This window comes from Prinia subflava, chromosome 3 (assembly GCF_021018805.1).
Source record: "Prinia subflava isolate CZ2003 ecotype Zambia chromosome 3, Cam_Psub_1.2, whole genome shotgun sequence".
Classification (NCBI taxonomy): Eukaryota; Metazoa; Chordata; class Aves; order Passeriformes; family Cisticolidae; genus Prinia; species Prinia subflava.
The window spans coordinates 73,962,505-73,984,866 of record NC_086249.1 but is presented as its reverse complement, the minus strand read 5'-3'; the positions used below and the strand labels follow the sequence as shown (position 1 = coordinate 73,984,866).

The 22,362-nt window shown below is 38.2% G+C and overlaps 1 protein-coding gene across 1 annotated transcript in view; it reads left to right on the top strand.

The window, feature by feature from the left end:
• LOC134548098 (taperin-like) overlaps window positions 1-3,230 on the top strand; it is a 51,547-nt gene extending 48,317 nt beyond the window's left edge. Inside the window, exon 4 of the mRNA XM_063392469.1 lies at window positions 1,398-3,230. Within this exon, the coding sequence (XP_063248539.1) occupies window positions 1,398-1,430 (33 nt within the window). The 3' untranslated portion in view covers window positions 1,431-3,230. The remainder of the gene's footprint in view (window positions 1-1,397) is intronic.
• Window positions 3,231-22,362: the final 19,132 nt, after the last annotated feature.

The following is a 22,362-nucleotide window of genomic DNA, read 5'->3' as shown; positions in this document are numbered from 1 at the left end:
AGTAAGACTCTTCATGCTAAATACTGGATAAAGATGATAATTTAACTGGATAGAATATTTGAATTCAGAAAAGAAACAGAAAGAATCAGGAAAATTTTGTCAAAATTAAAAGGAAATTATTGAAAAAATGAGAAATGGTAGTTTTAATTAAAAAAAAGAGTCTAGAAGGAAGAGTGCTTGCATATACAAACTAATCTCATCTGTGATAAAAATGGTACAATCAAATCTGAAAGGAGACTTGGGAAATATATCTTTTCAGCTGTTTAAAAAAAAGAAGCTTTTGGCTTATCATTTTTGACATTGTGGATACAGTGGGAAAAGAGCAGAATAGTATCTGCAGGGGCAACACAGTACAGTCAGGGATTGACTAAAAGATAAATTCTGCTCTTTCTCCTTTATGTTTTGGGTGGCAGGATTTCACTGTCTGTAGCTTTATTCCACAGTACTTTCAGGCATGCAGAAAGCCTAGTAGTGGCAAAATAAAGGGACACATTACCTGGAACTTCAGTGCCAAAACTCTGAACATTTCTGTTGTTTACACAGAGTGACAACAGTCTGCATCAGGGTAGGGTATTATAGAGAAATAAAAACCAAAGAGGGAGCCCAAGACTGAAAAGCTGCACAACCAAAGAGGGAATATATTGCTCCTCTGTGGTTTTGGGTTACTGGCAATGACAGACTTCTCCAAAAGTCTTTGCCTTTTGTTTAATTTTCTTTTGTAGACATAGAGATGCTATTGATCACGTACTCCTTGTATCTTGGGCAATTCTGTCAAGAGATAAAACATATATTTGATCTTGTATCTCCAACTCCAGGAGATATGAGAGTTCCTGGAGAGTTCTCATCATTGTCTTGCCAGAAGTTCTCTCTGAAGGTCTCAGGAGCCATTTTGCCTCTCATTTCCTTGGTTTGCCTTTTGCCACTCATAGAAGACAGTTGTGTGCTCATACAGCTCTCAGTAAAAGGACGTCTTGCTGAGGAATTTCAGAAAGAGCAACAGCCAATTACATTTTCCAGAGCTGAGTATTCTAACTGGGTGGAAGAGTGGGGGGAAAGCACTGTGAAGTTATTCTGCTTTTGCATTTAAAAGAGAGTACTCAAGATTTGGATTTTTTTTTCTTCACATTCTGTAATATAATTATTCACCTTACCAATACTCCAGCAGAGATGGGAGAGGTAAAAGCAAACATCTGTGGTATTTTGAAAGTCTTTGCTTTGCTGCTGGACAGTTTGTCCAGACAAATGAAGTATAACTGGTGGAGCTGACTATAAAAGGTGGAGAGAGGAAGAACCTCAAGTAGGTTCTGTTGTAGTACATAACAACAGTTGGTTCACTGGCAATATAATTGTTCACATACATGCACATTATTTTTATTTTTATCCATTTGCCTCAACAGGTTTATCTCGAGTCTGGACCTCCATATACATAAGGGTATACTGGTATACGAACGCAATTCAATTCATCTGCTAATGCTGGTTAGTGCTGATCCTCATTAGGGTGAAGATGAATGAGTAACAAGTACTGCTAGCCTTCAACAATGAACATACCTGTCTTTGGTGCTGAAGCATGAGGATTCATGGAGGCTATCCCTGTGTTGCCCTCTGTGAAATGTTCTGTCACAGGAACAGGCCCTAAGATGAGAACAAGATTCTGCAAAGGGGTGTTGCAACAGCCAGCAGATTCCTGGTCCAACAGCTTTTTCCTGCACAAAACTGAAAATCTGGTGTTTCTTGACAGAACTTCCTCACATATTACTGACAGATAACCATTTGCTCAGTTACTTTCCTGTGACTTAGCTGCTTAGAAAGTTCTCCAACATCGCAGGATGAAAACGTCAATGAAATTACCACCAGTATGAAAAAAATCTGTCTGACAAATTACTGTGTATATTGTGATGAGGTGACTCAGGATGAGGCTTTCCTACAACAGATTTACTATTAAATAAATTGAAGGGTAAAAGAAGATAAGGGATTTAATAGAGAAAGAGGTGATTTTTCTATAAGTGGGACATTCAAACTTTGTGTGGATTTGGAGACAATGTTCTAATTCCACCCTTTATAAATATTTTTAAAATGTTCTCATAACGTTTCACATTCAAACTATTTTTACTATTCATAAAAACCAATAGTACCGAGTTATGGTTGAATGAAGATGTGTGGGAACACTGAGTCTGAGCATGTCTTTAAAGACTCACTGAAAATCTCTCTAATCTGCCTGTAACTAAATTAGACTGCAGCACTGTAGGACCTGCTCAATGGTGCAGTGGAGTCAGTGGAAAAACTCTCTTAGGCAAACATCTGTATGTAACAATACTCTTCCAGCAGTCACCAAGATGAGCAACTATTCCTACCAATCACTAAATCTGCAGCATTCATAGAATATTTTCAGCATTGATTATCAAATCCAGATCTTTTTCACTGCTATTTACAATAAAGCATAAAGATGAGTGATTCATTTTCATGACGCACTTCTTTTGGTCCATCTCCAGACCAGAAACTTTAGTTATTCAATATGTTATTTAAGCACCTGCTCAATGAGCCTTGAATGATGCAATACAAGGATACCATCAAGATGTATGTTAAAACACCATTTGTTTCCCCTCACAGTGATGTTCTCATTTCTTTATGAAATATTTAAGGGGTGCATGTTGTTCTGACAGCATATTAAAGCAATGTCTTCTTTGATGATGTAATAATTGTGAACAGCTTAACACTCCCATAACCAACTAGTAGTGGGAAGGGTATGTTGGATTCTACTAGTTTTGAAGTGATGTCAGCCAAAGATTTGGAGGATCATAGTTTTCTCTGGCTTTTTAGACTATCTCCATCTGGCATGCTTTATATTTTATTCTACTCTGCTTTGGATTGTAATTTTGCTGTGCTTTGAGACTTGCCTTGCAAGATCTATGCTTTTTTTGCCTTGACTTGACCTCTGTCTTGATAACCTTGGACTGGTCTTTAAGAATTTAAGTTGCAAACACAGGACATGTTGCCATCCTTCATTAAACTTGGAATCCTTCAAGTGCTTCCTGACTAATACTGTGTAAAATACTGCTCACTGATCATGTGACTTGTTTCCATTGCTGAGACATGGGAAGTTTTTATGCTTACTGCATATTTTAAAGGTTGTCAGTGATGTGTTCACCAACTTGCAACCTGATTCTGTAAAGTTATAATGCTCAAGTTCCAATCTGGATTTGATGTATCGTGTGGTTAAAATTGCTTAAATCTTTCATCCCTCATGAATCCTACCATATTTTAAAAGTCCATAATAATATCTGGTCTTACAGAAAAGTGGGGAACTTTCTTAATATTTGTGCAGCTCTTTGAAGAACATGACACAGGAAGCGAGCTCAGGAGGGAGTAATACTGCATATTGCCAGTATTGTTTGTTTTGTTTTGACTTTGAAGTCTGAATCTAAGTGCTACTTGGGCTAAAAATATGCTCTATAGGCTTAGAACATTCTGACATTTCAGATACTTACCAGACTGCCCAAATGCTGATGAACAGGATGGGTAGAAAGTAATGGTTTACTAAGCATTCAGAGAAACTTTTTGTTAGGAATGAAGAAACAGCTATTCCAAGTCTGCTTGAAACCTGGAATACTTCACAAAAATACACATGAAGTTTTACCACATGTAAAAAGGAAGAAGTCAGAAATGGCAGATGAGCTTTTGAAAGAGGCCAGCTTTTAAAAGTGTCTCAAATTGAACGTGTTCTCTACAAGACAAGTTAGAAAAAAGGTATGTTTTTTCTTCTGGTATGAGAAAGGGCTACCAGGTGGGGTGGGAATCTTTCTGGCAAAGCTTATAGCTGAATGTGAAAACAGATCTATTTCTGCTCACATGTGACTCTTGCACTGTTGATATCAAAGTATTCAAGGCATTGAACTCACATCTTTTAATCTCCAGACCAGCACAGTATATTTTTAAGGAACCTTAAGGATACAGGTGACAAAGTTGCCATAAAACCCCTTGGTTTTTATGACTTAATGAACTCTAAAGCTGTGGGACTATGTGTCTGATGTGTGAATGACCTTGGTGGCCAGAGCACTTTCCTTCAGATATACTTTCTGGTTCCACTGAAATCAGCAGATGTTTAAATGTTGGTTTTACTGGGTAGGGTAACTCACTGTTTGCTCTTGTATAGTTTGAAAAATGTTAATGAATGCTTACAACGTTTTCTGGTTGAATTGAGAGAGTTCACAAAGAGTATACCTCCTTTGTGTTAGTAAAGTCTGGTCTATTAGCACTGAGAATTTCTTTGACTATATCAGCTACAGGAAAATTGTATGAGAAAAACATGGAAAAAAGAATGCATTGATGAAGATGACCAAAAGTGTTAATGTATTAAGTTCTGCAAAGCATGCTTGACTGAGAAAATCCAATTCTACTTTAACAGCTTCATTGCTGACTGAGAGAAAATGTTTTGTTCTGATGAACAAATGAGGAGGAGCAGTTTTACAAACAAAGCAGATGGACACTGCATTTGTTTCTTTCTGCTTGTAGTGACTAATTAAAGATTCTGTGGATCTTTTCCAGAAATAATGCAGTCAGCTCCAGGTAACTGTAGTTAAATTGATTTCTTAATTTTGGACAATAGACAAAGAGGAAAAAAATAATATTCCTACTTGGACAAAAAAGGCAGCAAGAAGGACTATAACCTTCTGCAGACTCTGCAACCCTGGGAATTTCAGGAGATACCTAAATGAGCAAGAGCTGTTTGGCAGTGCTAGGCAGAAGATTGCTGGTCAGGAGACAAGAAGAGCTTAGTACTACTTTACTTCTAGAAATGGGATAACTTCACTAACATCTTAGAGGACAAGGAATATAGATTTTTATATATTGACTGGGCAGTAGCAAAACAATTCTGTTTCTTGCCTTTCTAGACTAAAAGTCAAGTATATTGAGGTCTTTCAGCTGGCAGGTGCATTTTTTTCCCCCAAATAGTATAGCAGATAAATACACCTCATGGTTCTGCTTACTGTCATGAGTTCATCATGGTGTCCTGTTTAGTTCAATTTCAGTTAGCAAGATATGAATGTAGCAGGGATAAGAGGAGGGAGAAGGCTGGAGAGGAGGTACAGAAGTACAGAAGTAAGAACCAGATGTCAAACCGCTCATCCGTGGGGTTTTTGTTGTTCTTTATTGTTTTTTATTGTTCTTTATAGTTTGATGCATTTCTCTGGGTGATGTGGTAGGTTCAGGTTCTGTAGAGTTTGGGCTTTTATTTAAAGGGAAAAATATGAAATATTTCTGTTCTAGCCAAAAAGGTACAAACTTTTAAATGTAAACAGGTCCAGCCATCACTCTTTCTGAGTGAGCACACCAGCTAAAACAATGCCTCAAAACACAAAATTCCATTCCCAGCTCACTGAACAGTGAATTTAAAAGGTCAGAGGAAGAATGAATTATGAGGAAGTGTGTGTTACTAGGAACACTCTACATTCAGTAGGGGCAAATGGAGAAGTAAAACACAGGGACTGAGGATCAGAGGCAGAAAATCCCCTTGGAGAATAACTGAGAACCAAAAAGTCACAAAGAGTAACAAATCTGAATGGACAGAGTACTAAATCACAGCTAAGGTGGTGGCTGAGTGCCTGCAGTGATAACCACAGGTCCCTGTGTTCCTTAATGTTCAGGACTCTACATTGCCCAACATGCAGCTGTTTGTCATATCAGTCATTTGTCTTCCTTATATCAGGTAAACAAGTGCTGTGCTGTCATCTCTTGCTGGAGGAGTGTTGAATTCACAAATCTTTTGAGTGCAGTTAAATGAAGAAGTAAACTTGCTGTGTGCCCTTGTTCTTTCTCTTTTTTTTCTGTCCCCATGGAAATGGACAAGGCTGGTTATTTTTTCCTTTCTGAAGCTCCTTTCTATGTTTATGGACATGAGGATCAGCTCAGAAGCTACCACTAACACACGACAAATTCAGAGCATGTTAAACAGCTTGAGTGAGCTATGACCAGCAACATCCTGGTAGCTGAGGGGTTTCAGTGGGAGCCACCAGTCACTGCATATTGTGCTCAAAGATGGGTGCAAATCCTTTGGCAGGCAGCACTCTCAGCATAATCTCTATACAGTCTGCACATAGCCCTGAGTTCCAAATGTTGTAATTCAACACCTACTCCAAAGGGGAGGATATTAAATCACATAGTTAAACCAAGTCAAAGAATACTAGTGTTGTAGGGTGGTTTTTTTTTTTTTTTTTTTTTTTTTTTTTTTTTAAAATTAGCAGTCTTTTTTGGAGCCATTAGTGATCATGTAGGTTATATTTACAAACTCTTGCCCATACCCACCAGGGTTAGAAAATGCCTTACAAAGTAAAGTGAAAGATGATTCTAATGATATAATTCCAGAAACTGAGGCTTCAATAAAAACAGAGGTACTATACAGCTTGTGCAATTCAAATATCTGTGAGTCCTGGGAGGAATAAATAATGTCTCTTCAATCTTAATTTTGGGGTGTTCTACCTCTGTGTTGCCCCACACTCAGGACCTTAGATACTGAATCGAGTCCTAAGTTTGATTCTTTTACTCATGTACTTTTTACTTTGTCTCTTACACTATCTCAGAATAGTAAGTTTATTGCATAAACATCCCAATTGGGGGTTTGATTACATTACATTTACTCTTTTGACTGAAGGATTAGGCCTCAGAAATGAAAAGAAAATCAAAGTAATGTCAGGAGCAATTTTCACTGAGATCAGAGTATCCTCTCAGTAGGGTAGAGCCAGTGTTGGACTTTACAAAAGGGAGAATGTTTGTCAGACTGGCGACCATCATGTATGAAAATCTCTCGTGTGTCAGTTGTGGAAGATAACAATTTTGTTATACTTGTCAGGGGAGATTCAGATGTCATATATGCTGGTCTATATTTCCATTATGTCTTCCCACTAACAGGTAATATTATCTACACAATTGTTACACACAAAGATCTATCTTTCCAAAATTCCTTTCTCTTAGGTTATGTTTTCATAGAATCAGAATGGTTTAAGTTGGAAAGTTCATTTTAAACATGATCTAGTCCAATACCCCTGCAATGAACAGGAATATCTTGATCTAGATCAGGTTGCTCAGAGTCCCATCCAGCCTGACCTTACAGGTTTCCAGAGATGGAGAACCCACCACCTCTTTGGACAGTCTGTTCCAGTGTTTCACTTACCTCATTGTAAAAGGCTTATTTTTTTATATCTAATCTAAATAGATCCTCCTTCATTTTAAAACATTTATTCCTTGTCCTACCATAACAGGCCCTGGTAAAAATTTGCCCTTCTCTTTCTTATAGCCCCCACCAAGTACTGGAAAGCTGGAATAGGATTTTCCCAGAGCTTTCTTTCCTCCAAACTTAACAGTCTCAATTTTTTTCAGTCCTGAGGGAAAGAGTTTTGTCCATCTTGAGGGAGAAGCAAGAGCAGAAGAGCAAACTCTGTTACCAAGTTAATGGAAATGACCCTGTGTGCCTGCTAAGGAAACCAGACCTCAGCTGGGTCTGAGCTGGCCTGTATGGGAGACAGAAACTGCTTGCCAAGTATGAGGGAGTAAGGGAGGAAATGGATGCAAAGAGGGTTGCACGTGGCATATGGTTCCTTTTGCTTTCAGTCTAGCAGAAGTTTCTTAGTGGATATGAAGTCCTGTGCCTGATTGTGTAAAGCCCATTAGCATATGTCTCTGCAGTGGATTTCTGTGGCAGAGTACCAGTAATTACTGTTCATTAGTATTCATTAGTACCAGGTCTTGCCTGATCTTGAGTTCATGTTGAATCAGCACTGCTGTAACATTTTTGATATGGGCTGGATGTAGAGGTCAGCATGGAGGCATTAATTAGGCCTGGTAGTCAGAAGTTATTTTCATGGCTCTTCAGACAAGGTTTGTTTCAGATGCACCATGGCTTTTCCTTCTGAAGTGGAAAGCATACATGTAAAGTGAAGCAGTGGTGAGCCTGACACTCAACCACTTGTGAATATAAAAGCAAGAATTTAAAGAAAGCCCTAAACTTGCTCTCTCTTAGCACTGACCTGTTAAAAAATCTGCAGGGGTTTCAATGACTTTTCTTGTTGCTTTCCTTACTGTTGCAGCTTAGGAATGTTGACACTGAAAAGAATTTAAAAGTGAAAAATATGGATAATAATGTGATTTGTATTGCTGAATGCTCATTCCTCTTTTGATCAGCTACTGTTGATAATAATGTAACCAGGAACTTCTAGGGTGTACCCTCTGACCTCTACAAAAAGAAGAACATTGAACAACAAACCTACTAGTCTCTTTAAAAGCAAAAAGGGGGAGAAGATTGTGTTAGAATAGTTGCTACAGTAAACAGATAAGTTAAAGGTACTTTTGTAACCTAGAAGTACTTATGAGAGTTTTCAAGTGAGGAAGGATTGAGTAAAATCTGAACATGGGTTGGCCTTTTTATCTTGTATAGTTAAAGAAAGTGAAATTATGTCAATTTCTATTTTTCTTAGAGAAAAATGTATTTTCTATATCTATATCTATCTTAGACCGTACATTTATCTAAAAACACAACTCTATTAATATTTTCTTTACTACAACAGTCTGGAAAATCATGGTCCTCAACACCCAAATCCTTAATTCTAGTGTTAACCAGTTTCAGTAGAATGTTACTCACCTGGGAAAGAAAAGGTATACAATGATCCATGCACTGAAGCATTCAGCCAAGGTATTTTCTTTGTTGTAGCCAATGCCTCCTTTAGCTGAATTCAAGCCTACAATACAGAGATAAAACCGGTGAGATCACAGTCTTTTAAATTTCAGTATCACAGAGTATTGCCATTACTTGGGAATTACTCCAGTGAAATCTGGCTGAAGAATGTCAGGAAAAGAAATTTTTTTCAGACTTGCTCATCTTCAATAATGATGAATAAAATATTGAACACAGAACAGGAAAATTTCTCCTGGTAAAGGAGATGCTAAGGTTGGAACTGCTCTCCTCATAAAGTCTTGTCTTTCTACATAACAACACTAATAGAGTTGTAGATCTAGTTACACTTCAAAGTAAAAAGCACAAAGTCCTCTCCTGCTTGGAATAATCAAAAGAATCCAGATCATGACAACAAGACTAGACAGTCTTTAATGGTTCCTGTATTCCTTTAAATCAGGTTATTTTTGACATTCCTCTGCCTTTTTTCCATGTTATGAATCTTGGTAAACTGTTAGAAAGTGTGCCCAGTGAATTGGACAGATGGGCCTCTGACCTAACCCAGCATGGTCACTCTTATGTTCTTGTAGTATGACTCCAGGTAGACCATATTGAGATCCTGATGGCAAAACATTTCTGCATCATTTTCAAATTGAAAGAGAATGAAGCAGATGATACTATGCAGAAAGGCCTTTGTTTTAAATAAAAACAACAGAAAGCATGTAGATTAGGAAAGTGCAAAAGTAACACCTCGTGTAGTAAAGATACCCCTGTCAGTAGTATGGAGTACAGGAAAAGTCACTGCCTGTACCTGAAACCTTTTGAAATATTGCATCATGTAATATCAGAAACCTTAGAAATAAAGATTAATGATTTTATTGCTTTAAGAGATCCAAGTACCTCCATGAACCTAAGCAGGCCAGAAGTATGTTTGGTGAAGGAGCTGGAGAGATTTGCAATCCACCCTAAGAAGGGGGGTGAAAAAACTAGTATCACATCCTGTTCAGGCTGGTTCCCCAGCCTAAAAAATCTGGCACCCTCTAGGGTGACCTTTGGCATCAACTGGTTTATAGCTCAGACTCACACATCTGTCTCCAGAGCTGAACACCTCTTGGGCCTCACCTTGCCCTTCACCAGAAAATGCACACGCTCTGGATCCCAGCTGAACTGGATACTTTTCACTTCCAAATGATTTAAAAGGAGATACAATCCTCTTTTAAGGCTTCAATGGGCGAAATACTTTCACAGTAATGCTAAGTGCTCTTTGCAGATTAATGATGTAAACTTGATTGAGACACGGTGTGGAACACAGATTAATGACCTCCCAATACAGTATGATTCACAGGTTCCCTTACTTGCATGTCATATGCAGACTGGTCTCAAAATAGATATGCTTTGAGCCAGAACATTTAAAGTCAAGAAAGTCTGAAGTGAACAACCAATTTTAGGACGTTTTGCTAGGAGTTATCTGATTATGAGGCAATATGAATGTTGCAAATGCAACCCTTTCCTCCCGTAAGAAAATAAAATGCAGGCTCCACTAAGTAAGAAATAGCAAACCTTTTCTGCCAATAAAAACATTAAAATTCTCTTTATCTAAAGATATGAAACAAATTAAGTTCAGTGATGGCACATTCCATATAGAGGGCTCCTTTTCTTTCTTGTCATGCTTGGCATCTTGTTTTAGGATCCCTCTGATGTGATACTCCTGTTGCAAGAGAATTGTTTCTAGTTCAGGGAAAGAATGATGTGTCTTTAATAAACAAACCTGGAAGCTAATACAAATCCATGTTGACAAATGCTTGTCAAGAAGAAAACCAAAGAAACAAAATCAATACATAGTCTTGCATTAAATCATATTGTTTACAGATAGATCTCCTGAAACTTTTTTTTTGTTTACTAAATAGCTGGCCCTGATTAATTTAGGATAAACCAGAATTTGGCTTTATAACAACAGAAGTTTTTTTAAAAAAAGTTTACAGTCAACCTCTTCAAATATTCTGTCGTTTTTAAGGAAAAAAACATTCCTCCCAGCCTTCCTTATTCTGACACCATTTTACTTTAGAAGATCTCAAAGTACAAGTGAATACATGACACTTGCAGTGTCTCCAGTGTACACATTTTACGTTTGATTTATGACATTACTATATAGGTGCACTTGACAGCTTTCAGATTGAAGCAGAGACAAGAGAGCTTTAAAGTGAGATGGGTTATCTGGGTAAATCTATCAAGGGTTCGTCCTGGGAGAACAAGGAGAGAGGCTTTGTAGAGCCCTGCTGTGTAGCAAGCCTCCATGCTGAGCACATCCCAAGCTCCCTGACAGTTGCACTCAGCCTTCACTGTAATAACGAATAAAAGGGAGCTCCCTGTAGATTACAGATCTTCCGTGTTTTGACATTGACCTTAATACATAATTTAACCACAAAGCCTGAGAAGTGTGGAACAAGATAAGAAAAGACCACAGAACTGGCAAATAAAGTGATGTTCAATCAGAAATCATATTTGTTCCTGATAGTGGAGATGTGGGCATTAAAAGGAGAGACAGAGAGGGATTGAGAGAGAGAGAGAGAGAGAGAGGGAAAGAGAGAGGGAAGAACAGTCTGGTTTATTTGAAGACTTATGGATCTCTTTAAAAGGACATATGGTTGTCAAATAAAAGTTTGTCCTGGATTTGCAGTAAGAAATAAAAAAAAAAAAAGTCAATGGTTATTAAATTTTCATAGACACCAGGTTGCTGCTTTTCTCAAAATACAGAAATGGCATTTTCCATGTTTGCCTCATGTCTGTGCTTTTGCTTTTAACTCAATGGACTGTGGAGGGGGTGGTACACAGAATTAGCATAAAGCTGTCCTTAGGCATATATTTAGACTAATCAAGTTTAATATCTGCCTATTCTAGACCTTAGCTTGGGTTTCTACATTAAAAGAAACAATTGTTTGGATGCTAAGAGTTTGTAGGTTTTTCTTCTTATTTACAGAGAACACTCAATGCACAAATGAAATGCACAGTGGGATGGGCTGCTTGCATGGCAATTGCATATTTCTACTTTAGCAGAAGAGGCTCATGTAAAGGAACAGGATTTTTAGCATAAAGGGTGTAACTGTGGATACTGTTAAAATTAAGCACAATTCTTATGGAGAAATTATCACAGATAAAATTATGTAAAAAATAAAAAAAAATTTCAAATATAATGAGAGAGGCAAATATTGTTGGCAAAATGTCTTTTCACCATTTGTGTTGCTTTTGTTTTTTTCATCCCTATTGGATAACATGTATGGCCAGCTAATTGCACATTTTTCCTTCTAATTCTTTTTACATGGTTTATGACTTACCAATCTACAACAGCTGGATGGTGTAGGCTCTGAGAAAATTCATACTTATCAGTTATATTTTAAATGGAAAATATTTACAATTAATGAAATTTGATTCTGATGACAAAATTTAAATTTGGTGCCTCCTTTTGGATGGGCTTCCAGACCCTTCCCTTATCCCCAAATCCTTCAATTCCATCTTGGGAATACATGCAGTCACCTAAGTAATTTGGGTGTTGTGTGCGAGAATGGGATTCCCTTGTGTTTGAGCATAGATATGTAATTGAGCTGGTTTGAGATAAATACCCTTCCTTGAGTACAGATATTTGACTCATAATATAAAGTCAAACCATAAGGATAAAAATTTAAACATTAAAAACAATCTGCTCTTTCATGTATAAAGATGGAATTGTGTTTCCTTTTTTTGCAAAAGCAAACAAGTGAGCAAACCACTCTAAGGGAATTAGAGTACCTGAGTATTTTCATTTGGGATCATTGTTGCATGCACACTTTCAAACAGTATGTTGAAGTATGTTTGGGGTTTTTTAAATAAATAAATAAATAAAAATATATAATATGTATATTTAAAATAAATTATCAATATGATTTGTCAGAGCAGTCTGCAGACCAGAAATCCCTCAGGTTTAAGATAAAGTTTCAACTCAACAAAATACAATGGTCCTAACATTATCTCCATCTCACCACAGCACTCCGTGTAACCCCTTTGACATGCTCACTTTTGTGTGAGCAGTACAAGCTATTTAAAAAGGGCTGAATACTTAGCGTTCAGCTGCCTGCTACAGAACATGATGACAGTTAAAGTCCCAAAGCTACATGGCAAGTGCTTCTCTGGGATTAATTGGCCCAATTTAGTCCTAAGGATTCTGATCCAAATAAACTTCAAGGTGCTTACACCAGGTTTGTTAAGTCTACAGAGTAACCAACTTCACAACAATTTTTCTATTTGAAAGAAAAAGTAAGAAATAAATGGGGGGAAATCAGAACTCCAACCCAAACATCTGAACTATTTCTAGTCCACCTATGCAACTTTCCATCTGTGTGCTAATAGCAAATATGAGGCAAGACTCTGTGTCCATATGGTGAGAAATAAGTGAAAATCTCCAAGAAATAACTCATGGAGATGACAGCACTGAGGTGTTTTCTTACCTAGGAGAGGAGACAAAACAATTTTGTTCAGTGCAAAATAGTTTCGCATAAAGCCTGGCAGGAAGGTCAGCAAGGCAAGTTCAGAAAAAAGGGAGACACAAACTACTTTAGGTTTGCTGAGGTTAGCTGTAGTATATAAAATGCTTGACTATTCATTTGGATCCATATGTGCTAACTTGTCTTTCAAATCTTCTGTTACACAGATTCATCATTTTTCATGGCCATTCTTGTTTGATTTATTAAATAATGCCACAGATTTCCTGGAAAATGCATTCCTAAAAGTAGGAAGTTACAGGTGATGCCTATTGTATGACATTGCCATAACAGCTACAAATCCAAATTTAGTAGTTTGCTTTACTGGCACTCCAATCTGAAGGTCTGCCAGTGCAGTGTATTGCAAACCAGGGTGTTGAGAGTCCAAGAAAGAGAACAAATGGTAAAAGGAAGAGGAAAGTGAATCAGAGTGCTTTGGATTTGGCAAAAAATCTGGGGAAGTGTAATCTGGTGTGACATTTCCCTGTCCTCATTAGGACTAACTCTCACAAACGGATGGAGAGCTGGCAGATCTGCAAATCTTCTGTGATTGCCTGTAGAGACATAAGGACTGGAAATGCAGTGATTGTTCACAGGGTGGCTTATAGGGTTGTTTCTGACTTATGGATGGGAGATGTTGCTTTCATCACAGAGAGACACAATTATGGTAGCTCAGCAATTTTATCAGCAGGCCACCAAGAGGATCTATTTCAAGGTCTAGAAAAACAAAAACAAAAGAGAAGCCAGCTGGGGCTAAGCTTTCCTTGAGCAGAAAAATAGAAACTTATTTTTCTCCCTGGTAAAGAATAAGTGCCTGGAGTAGATAAAATTCTCCAATATTTTAAAAGGATGGTGAATGCTGAAAAGGTAAGAAGAAAGCTCAAGCGGATGTGTAGAGGCTGTAGGAATACTCTAAAGTCAAACTAAATATCAGAGACTAGTTTTTAACCAAGTTTGGTGAATAGAAGGACCATATTTTTCCCAAGCACAAAGTGAATGAAATGGACATTTGATTTTCAAGGTTCCATCAGGGGATAAATATCCTCTAAAAGAGATATTTTTGATAGTTTAGATGGAACAAGAGGCTAACTTAGCACAGACTCAGAATTAGCCAGTCCTTTTGAATTTAGGGCAATGAAAAGTGCCCTTGTTCAAAGCTACACACTTCAAGGTGAATCAGTAGAAAGTTCTCTGAATGCTCAGACTAAATGCTTGACCCTATGCCTGTGAACACCAGTCAAGTGGGTCTGTTGGAGAAATGCAGGTACTTTTTCTTAAAAAAAAAAAAAGACAAAAGTAGCTTTTACAGCTGATGCAAATGAATATAAACCAGTCCAGTATATGTGCCAATATCAAGAAAGGAAAACAAGCCATGTGTTTGCAAAATCACTCAGACTAGAGCAGGTAACAGTATGAATAAATAGTGTGCAGAGGTGAGCTGTGCATTTGCTCACCAAAGAAAGATGCTACAAAGACAAAAGAATGCCTAATAAAACAAAGCACAAATGGCCTCCATGTGATGCACAAATTAGGCCCAGAGCACAAATGAAAGAAGTGAGAAAAACTGAAACACACTTGTTCAAAAGAAAGTATGGAGTTGGAGAAGTCAAAGGTGAGACTGAAATCTGAAAGCAAGGGACAAATTCCAGGCCTGGCCAAGTGTGAAGTGTCACTGATGTTCAAAGGCACATAGAGTGAAACAAGACGTTGTGGTAACGCATTAAGGAGAGCAAGTAGTCCATGGGCATAAGTTTGGTCTCGTCACAGAAATGTGTGCCAAAGCCCAGTAGATTCATAGCCCCTGGAACAACCCGAACCAGACGTGAATGTGCCAATGCGTGAAGTGAAGTGTGCTTGCAGAAAAAAGGGGTCACCTGGTGACATTCCAGGTACAGTTAATGGAAGATGCAGAATGTCTTACATGTGGCACTAATAAAAGTGCAGCAAAACATGACAACAGATGGCTTCATTCACAGGATCAGTCAGAGCAATAAAACAGGCTTGTTCTTTGTAGCTGTGGAGAAAAATAGCCAAAAGGATTCGACTTAGATTTTGCAGTGACCACAAGATGCTGAACAAGATCATTTAAAAAGGGAAACATTTCTATTTGCTCTCAAGGAACAAAATGTTTGCTGAGACGGCAGAAGACAAGTTTTTCAGAATATTAGATACAGAAGGAAGGTTTTGGCAGGCTCCCCTGGACACTGAACACTTCAAAATTTGCTTTTAAATCACCATTTTGCAGATGCTGCTTCCTGGGATGGCCTTTTGGAATCCATTTAGCATATTGCAGAAAAACACCCCAAACACTAGGAGGTCTCCCTGGGATGAAATTACATATGAATGACACACACAAAAAAAGGGCAGGACCACTTTCAAACATCAGGAATGATTGTGGAGAACACTAAAAATTGCAAGAAGCAATCTCAAGCTAATAGGAGAACTAGACCACAAAATGAATGATGCCTAATTCACCTACAGCAGAGGCCTCAAGGGCTATGACAGTGACACAGGACAGATGTATGAATGCATATTCTAAATAGAATGTGCAACAGCCATAAAAGGTTCTGTGATTTTACCTAGAACCAAAAGACAAGACATTAAGCATAGACAACTTTTTATGAAACACAAGAAAGAACTCACTGAAACATTACCAAGCAAGCTTATTGCAATTTTTTTTTCCAAAGGCTGAAAGAAGACTGTGAATATGGAGATCCTGATCAGACATTAAGTTGTAATTTCAAGCAACAAGGTGACCTAGAATGAGCTGTAACAGAGTGCATGACTATTACAAATGTATAAAGCTTTGGATTTACCCTGGATGTGGGATGAGTTATGCAAGTGATCACACGAACTGTAAGAAGTGAATGATAAAAACATTTCTCATGCTCACATTGGATCATCTGGAGATCAGTCACAAGAAGTGCAAGAATGGCAGTTATCACAGTAAGGCAAAGTAAAATGTTGGGAAGATGTTCATCAAGAAGGACACCTAGGAAAGTCCCACTTTATTCGCAGATGAAGCAGATATCAGAAATGGTGAACATAAGCAGGGACTGGTTTAACTGCATCATAATCTGTAAGTTAGCCTGTAATGCCTATATTGTTGATATGTCCCAGGTTCCAAAATCAGAAGTGAAACATGAATTATGTGAATAAGCATAGCATCTCTCAAGGCATATCACTAATTGAAAAGACCACAGGTTTAGCTGTGATCAAGTGTGTTACAACTGATGCATAACTGTTAAGAAAACGAATGGTTATTATTGCACTTCACAAATTCTGAACTCCCAAATGTTTCTACAGCGTATGCATTTTAACATAAGACATCAAAGGCTTAATTCATTCACCCATTTATAGCCTTCTTATTCCATTTAAGATGCACAGACATACCTGAAACATCCGCAAGGAAAGATGCAGGACTTAAAGGAAACCTGTGCATTTCTACAGTGTAAGCTGGAGGCCATGGTGGACATATTAGGGCATCTCAAATCCCACAGATACCCATACATACAGATAAAGACTCCAGAAATTCTTTAACCATAGATGTCAGAGGCACACCAGAGCACACTCTCTCTGCATAAGGGCGAATCTGCTCAGGAAACACTTGGCACAAGAGAACACTGGGGAAAAAAAAAAAAAAAAAAAAAAAGGGAAGTCAGCTATAACCAGTCTACATAGGTACCTGAGACACAGAAACAAGCCTAAATCAAAGAAAAACGTATAACTGTGATTTTTGGCAAACAGCCTAGAGAAGTCAAAATGGACACAGAACTGTAACAGCCACCAGGTGTTTCCCATAGCCCAGCAATACAGACCTAGGCAAGATTGCTGCTGTCAGAAAAAAGGAGTGAAGATACATCACCTGGTTTACATTCTGGGACTTGAGCCAGTGAATGGACTTCTCAGACAAATGTATAATCTCAGTACTGGGCTTATAGGAAAACTTATTTAAATTTTAAGATTTGACTGATATCCCTGTTCTTCTTTTAAATTAGAGCTACAGGGTTACCATATGAAAGAGCTGGGGAATTCCCCTAGTTAGCCATCCCAGTGCAAGCCTGGTACAGCACTTGTGGATTGTAGGGACCTGGTGTTTAATGTGGTTTTGGCTATTGCCAAGGTGAAGGTAAGCATGACCTTGGTCTGCATAACGTGACAAACAAGCACCAAAGAGCTTCAAGAGCAAGATGTCTCTTTGATCACCAGCACTTACCTGCCAAAGCTGGGCTCAAAGTCACCTTTGTACTTCACTCAGCCCTGGCATTGAGATTAATTTGGCAAATAGTTGGATTAAATTAAAGGCCTGTTTCCCACTGTCATTCCTCTGAGTTTTCCTTTCACTTACGCTGTGGCCAGTTCACACGTAAAACTGTCTCCTGCTGCCACTGGCAGCCTTGGTCTGAGCTCTTCATTCCACAGGCTTCTTCCTCACATTCTGTATCTAGGGCAGTCTCTGGCTCTCCAAAGCAGTTTTTGATAGACCTGAAAGGTTGCAACTGAGCTGTATTGAGCACTATGATGCCTGCTGAAATGGAAGATGCACACGTGTAGTCCCAGGGAAAGAGACCCTTCTTGTTCAGAAGGGCAGAGATCATTGTGACATGAGAATTTTTCCTGTGGGCAGGGTATTAAAAATTCCCACGGCCCTTTGCAGATAAGAATTAATCTGTGCTAGCAGAGAGTTGTCATTTCAAAGGTGTTTTCAAATTACAGATGTAAAGAAAAAGCAACAAATCCCACAAAATTGCTATATTTGTTTTTTCTTCTCTTTTAACTTGCAGACAGCTGAACCAAATTATTTTATGTCCAGAAAAAGTCCTTTCCCATAAATGTGCTGCCTGTTTCCTTTCATATGAATTTTTTCCGTATGCTTTATGAACTTTTGAAAATGCAGGGAGAATAATTGCATTGTTGATAAAAATACAGCATAAGTTGTGGAGACTGCTACACTAATGAAGAAAGAAAGAAACATTTTTTTTAGAGTCTGTAAGCCTGGGGCAAATGAAAATCTTCTTGGAAACTTCAGTGGTAGTTTTGCTTGAGTGGAGATTATGGACTCATGAGGTCTGTGAGTGGACAGGCATGCCCATATAATTTTTACGACATGTGCATGTTATTTAATAGGATGGTTGCACACAAAACTCCCAGGCTGGAAAATCATTGTCCTAAATAGAACTGAAGTCCCATCTTAGATCAACATCCGTCCTTTGCTGCTTTGAAAAATGATCAAAAGCTTTCGTGGAAGGTTCCCTGTTTCTGTTGCGTACACGTACAAGGTGAAAAGGATATTAACAGGGGTCTCTATGCATCTCACCTGCTCTCTGGGATTTGGGCCCCAGGACAAACTGCATTGTGCCCTGTGTCTACAATCTCTTCAGATGAAACTTAGGTAGAGATGGGTGATTTTGTGTGGAGGAAGAGGAACACATGGATACAGAAAACTGGTAAGATGCATGGCAGTCTTCCTTATGTCCCTCAATATATTTTTCGTAAGTAACAAATTCCCTTCTACTAAAAAAAAAATAGTTGAACCAATTTAATAACATGTTCAATTGAAAAAAATTGTTAAGAGGAGGAAACCTTTTGGGTCCCAATTACTGTTAATTTGTAATCCGGTGAGGTCAAGTACCTGATTAAATATTTATATAGGAGAAAGGTCATAGTCTTTTGTGATCTTCTATGCCCTGTGTTAATTTTCCGTCAGATGCAATGAGTTCCTTTTGGAGAACACTTTATCAGAGAAAGTAAGCCTTGCTCTTGGCCTTTGAAAAGGCAACTGTTGGGTTTTGATGTCACACAGCTGAAATCAATCTCTTGCAGTTAGGTACATTTTTAGCTCAAGTTTTTCCAAAGCAATTTAGTGATTTTAGGTTTCTCAGCCTTTGAATGCTCATCTCAATGCCTTTGAAAGGCACTAGACTTTAGGGAAATGAAGAGTATCTGACCTCTGTAAATTGGGACACTTTAAAGAGGTCTCCGCTGGACATGTGCGTGTCATCTGGAAACCTTTTGAAATCACTAGTCACTTTTGAAAATCTTGCACTCAAAGGACACAAAACTTTATTGGTTTTTTTGTCTATTGTAATTTGTTTTGTGGCTTAAACACCACAAAAGAGGCATGCTGTATCAAGCTCAGGGGTGTCTGATGAGAAAAGAAATATCTGGGTGGAATTCAGGCAAAACAAAATGGAAGCAGCAGAAATTTGCCAAGGTTTGCAGTTTTCCCATTGTATCTATAGAGGGGCAACCCCCCTTGTCTGCTCCTCCAGCTGAAGTGATGGGACAGATGGAGATCAGCCAAAGTCTCTCTCTGAAATACCTCCCTTCCTACATCACTGCATGGAGCAGTGCACTCACTGCAGTCAGGATGTGGGGCCGTGGACATCATCTCAGGGTGAACCCAGCATCTTCTAGGAAGTGGTCAAGTGCCCCAAGTGCTCTGTGGGTGCACCTTGATGTGGGACATAGTCTCTACAGAAAACCTCTTTTATCATTCTCATATTAAAATCATATATTTTCCTTCACACTTATTTTTTTGCTTATCTGTTTAGCTGGATGTATTTTAACTCTTCTCTCTTACGGTATTTTAACCATCTGTCTGTCTCTCCGTATGCTATACACAACCACACATTAGAATTGTGCAGTTGATCTAAAGGATCTACATCAGGCAAATATATTAGCTAACTTGGAAGCCACAGAAAGCATTCAGGGTGCAGAAGGTTGTCATCAATTCTGGTTTCTAGAGACAGTTGATTTGGCATAACCAGTTATATCATGTATCATGCAAAAAATCCCCCTGTGAATATCAAACAGTTATGGGGGTTTGTATTTATGGGGGTACATCTTTTTAGCTGTGAAAAATCTGTATGGAGTAATTCACAAGTGCCACTGGACCTGCTGTAATGCATGCAGAATTCTGAATTAATATTATTGAAATGACCCAGTTGAGTAGAACTTGGACTGCTAACTATGCTTTATTGTACTGTTATTTTTTGCCTTTGTAACAACTGACTGAATTAAATGTCTTTGGCCAGTGAACACTAAGTAGTACTGGAAAAAAGATATGACATCCACCTATTTGCAGTAATTTTTTCCCTCATTGTTGATGAGATTGAAGGTGATACTGACAAAGCAGGTAGCTGTAGGAGGGTAGCATCCTTACTACACTGCCCTTTCATGAAGAATATTTGTAGAATCAACAGAACATTTGTCTGTCATAATTTTGGCTGTACTTCTTCCTTGTTAGGTTTGAAATGTGGGCTCTTGGGAGTATTGGTTATTGATATTCCCTGTTTATATAATATTGAGTGGAACGGAATGGTGACGCTGTTTGCCTACTAGTGGGCTGAATTTTCTAATCTATCTAATCTGATATAATAATATACTCTGTAGGCAGGATCAGGGACTTAACAATGAGGTTATTTTAAATATGAATATTTTAATATGAAGAGCAAATCCTTGTTGAAGAAATTGTATCTGTTTTTTTCCAGAACATGTAGAGTTGAAGACCAGGAAATGATCAAGTCTTCTAGGCTTTGTATTATCACAAACCCATATACATCCCAAATTACAGACATAAAATCCAGATAACTTGTGCTTCAGTGAAAGAATATCTTTGTAATGGTGACCAGTCTCACATGGAAGAAGTATAAAAATGTGAAAGAATACTACTACTTCAAGTGGAACAGAGTCCAAAACTTAATCACCCTCCTGCAGTGTAAGCATCAGATACATTTATTCTCATCTAAAGCTTAAGCTTTTCACCCTTTGGGTTCTTGCTGTACTTCTCTCTTCTAGAATTTCTCACAGTATTTGCTACCTAAGAAGATATTTACTTACTGAAATCACGCTACTTCTCAGTCTTGATTCAAAAGAGTAAATATATTGAACTCCTAGAGTGTCTCATTGTAAAGCATTTTCTTTAGCTCTTGGGATGCTTTCTCCACATTTCCATTTTTTCTATTTCCTTCTTAAGAGAATGGACACCACATGTGTTCACCATTGTCATAAATCCTCTCTTGTTCCTGCATTCCCTGTTTAAGCATCTAAGGGCTGTTCTTTTTCCTTGCCACTGTAAGACACTTTGAGTTCCCGTTGAGCAGTACTCACAGTGGAGTTTGTTTATTTTATCTGCAGACATTTCTGTGTAATATTCTGTAGTTGCATGCTAAATTATGACCACAAAACTTCAGGCAAAGTGCCTGCTAGAGTATTCTATGTAACATAAGTGGTCCAATAGGTATTTCACTACACTCCAGCAGGAAGAGCTTGAACACTGGATATACAATGACATTTTTCCAAAATCTATCAAATCTGAGTATTAACACAGTGACAGACTTCTGCAGAGTGACACTAGCCAGATAATTTGACTCACCATGTTGTATTAGATTTTTGTGCATGTCAACAGTCTGTGTTGTGATGTGCCAAAACACTAAGCAAAACAGAGGTCTTCCAAAAATGACAGTTTAGGCCCATTTTAATTCTGTTACTTCACTAAGCTTAAGGGTTGGCAGCTGAGAATCCAGTTTATCCCTTCAATAAGACTGTTGCTTTCAGCAAAGGAATTTGCAGTACTTTTCAATGGGGTAAATTAATTACGTAACAAAGAACTTGGTGACTTTTGAAGCCAAACTGCACACTTCTTAGAAGAGAGTGGACTTTCTAAAATAGAATATTACAGAGCACATTCCTATTCTTAAGTGCAAAAGATGTCAGCCTGGATTTAGAAGTATAGGCTGGTAAACTGCATTTTTCTACTCATATTCTAGCCCAAGTAAGGATTTCCTACTGTCATATTAATATTCCTCTCTGGTCATGTTTTAAATGGCTGCAGTTTAGAAGAGAGAAATATTGTGCTTACCCACTGTCTCATAACATCTGGGTTACTAGAATGGGATTAGGAGATCCAGGGAGTCCTCAATCCAACAGACCCCTAAACTTGAAGAAATCTTAGACTGTAAACTGCTAGTGACAGGGCTGTTTTGCTGGTGTCCATACAGTGCCATTCTTGCCCATGACAAAAAGCTCCCAGGTGCTCAAGTAATAAAACTGAAAAATATGCAAATAGTCTCCTTGAAGATCCAGTGCTTTGACGGATCAGGGCCACGACTCAGCAGATGAATGATGTTGGCTCACAGCAGCTGAACAAGCCCTATTGTTTTAGGAAGCTGTCATCTTGTGCTCCAAATT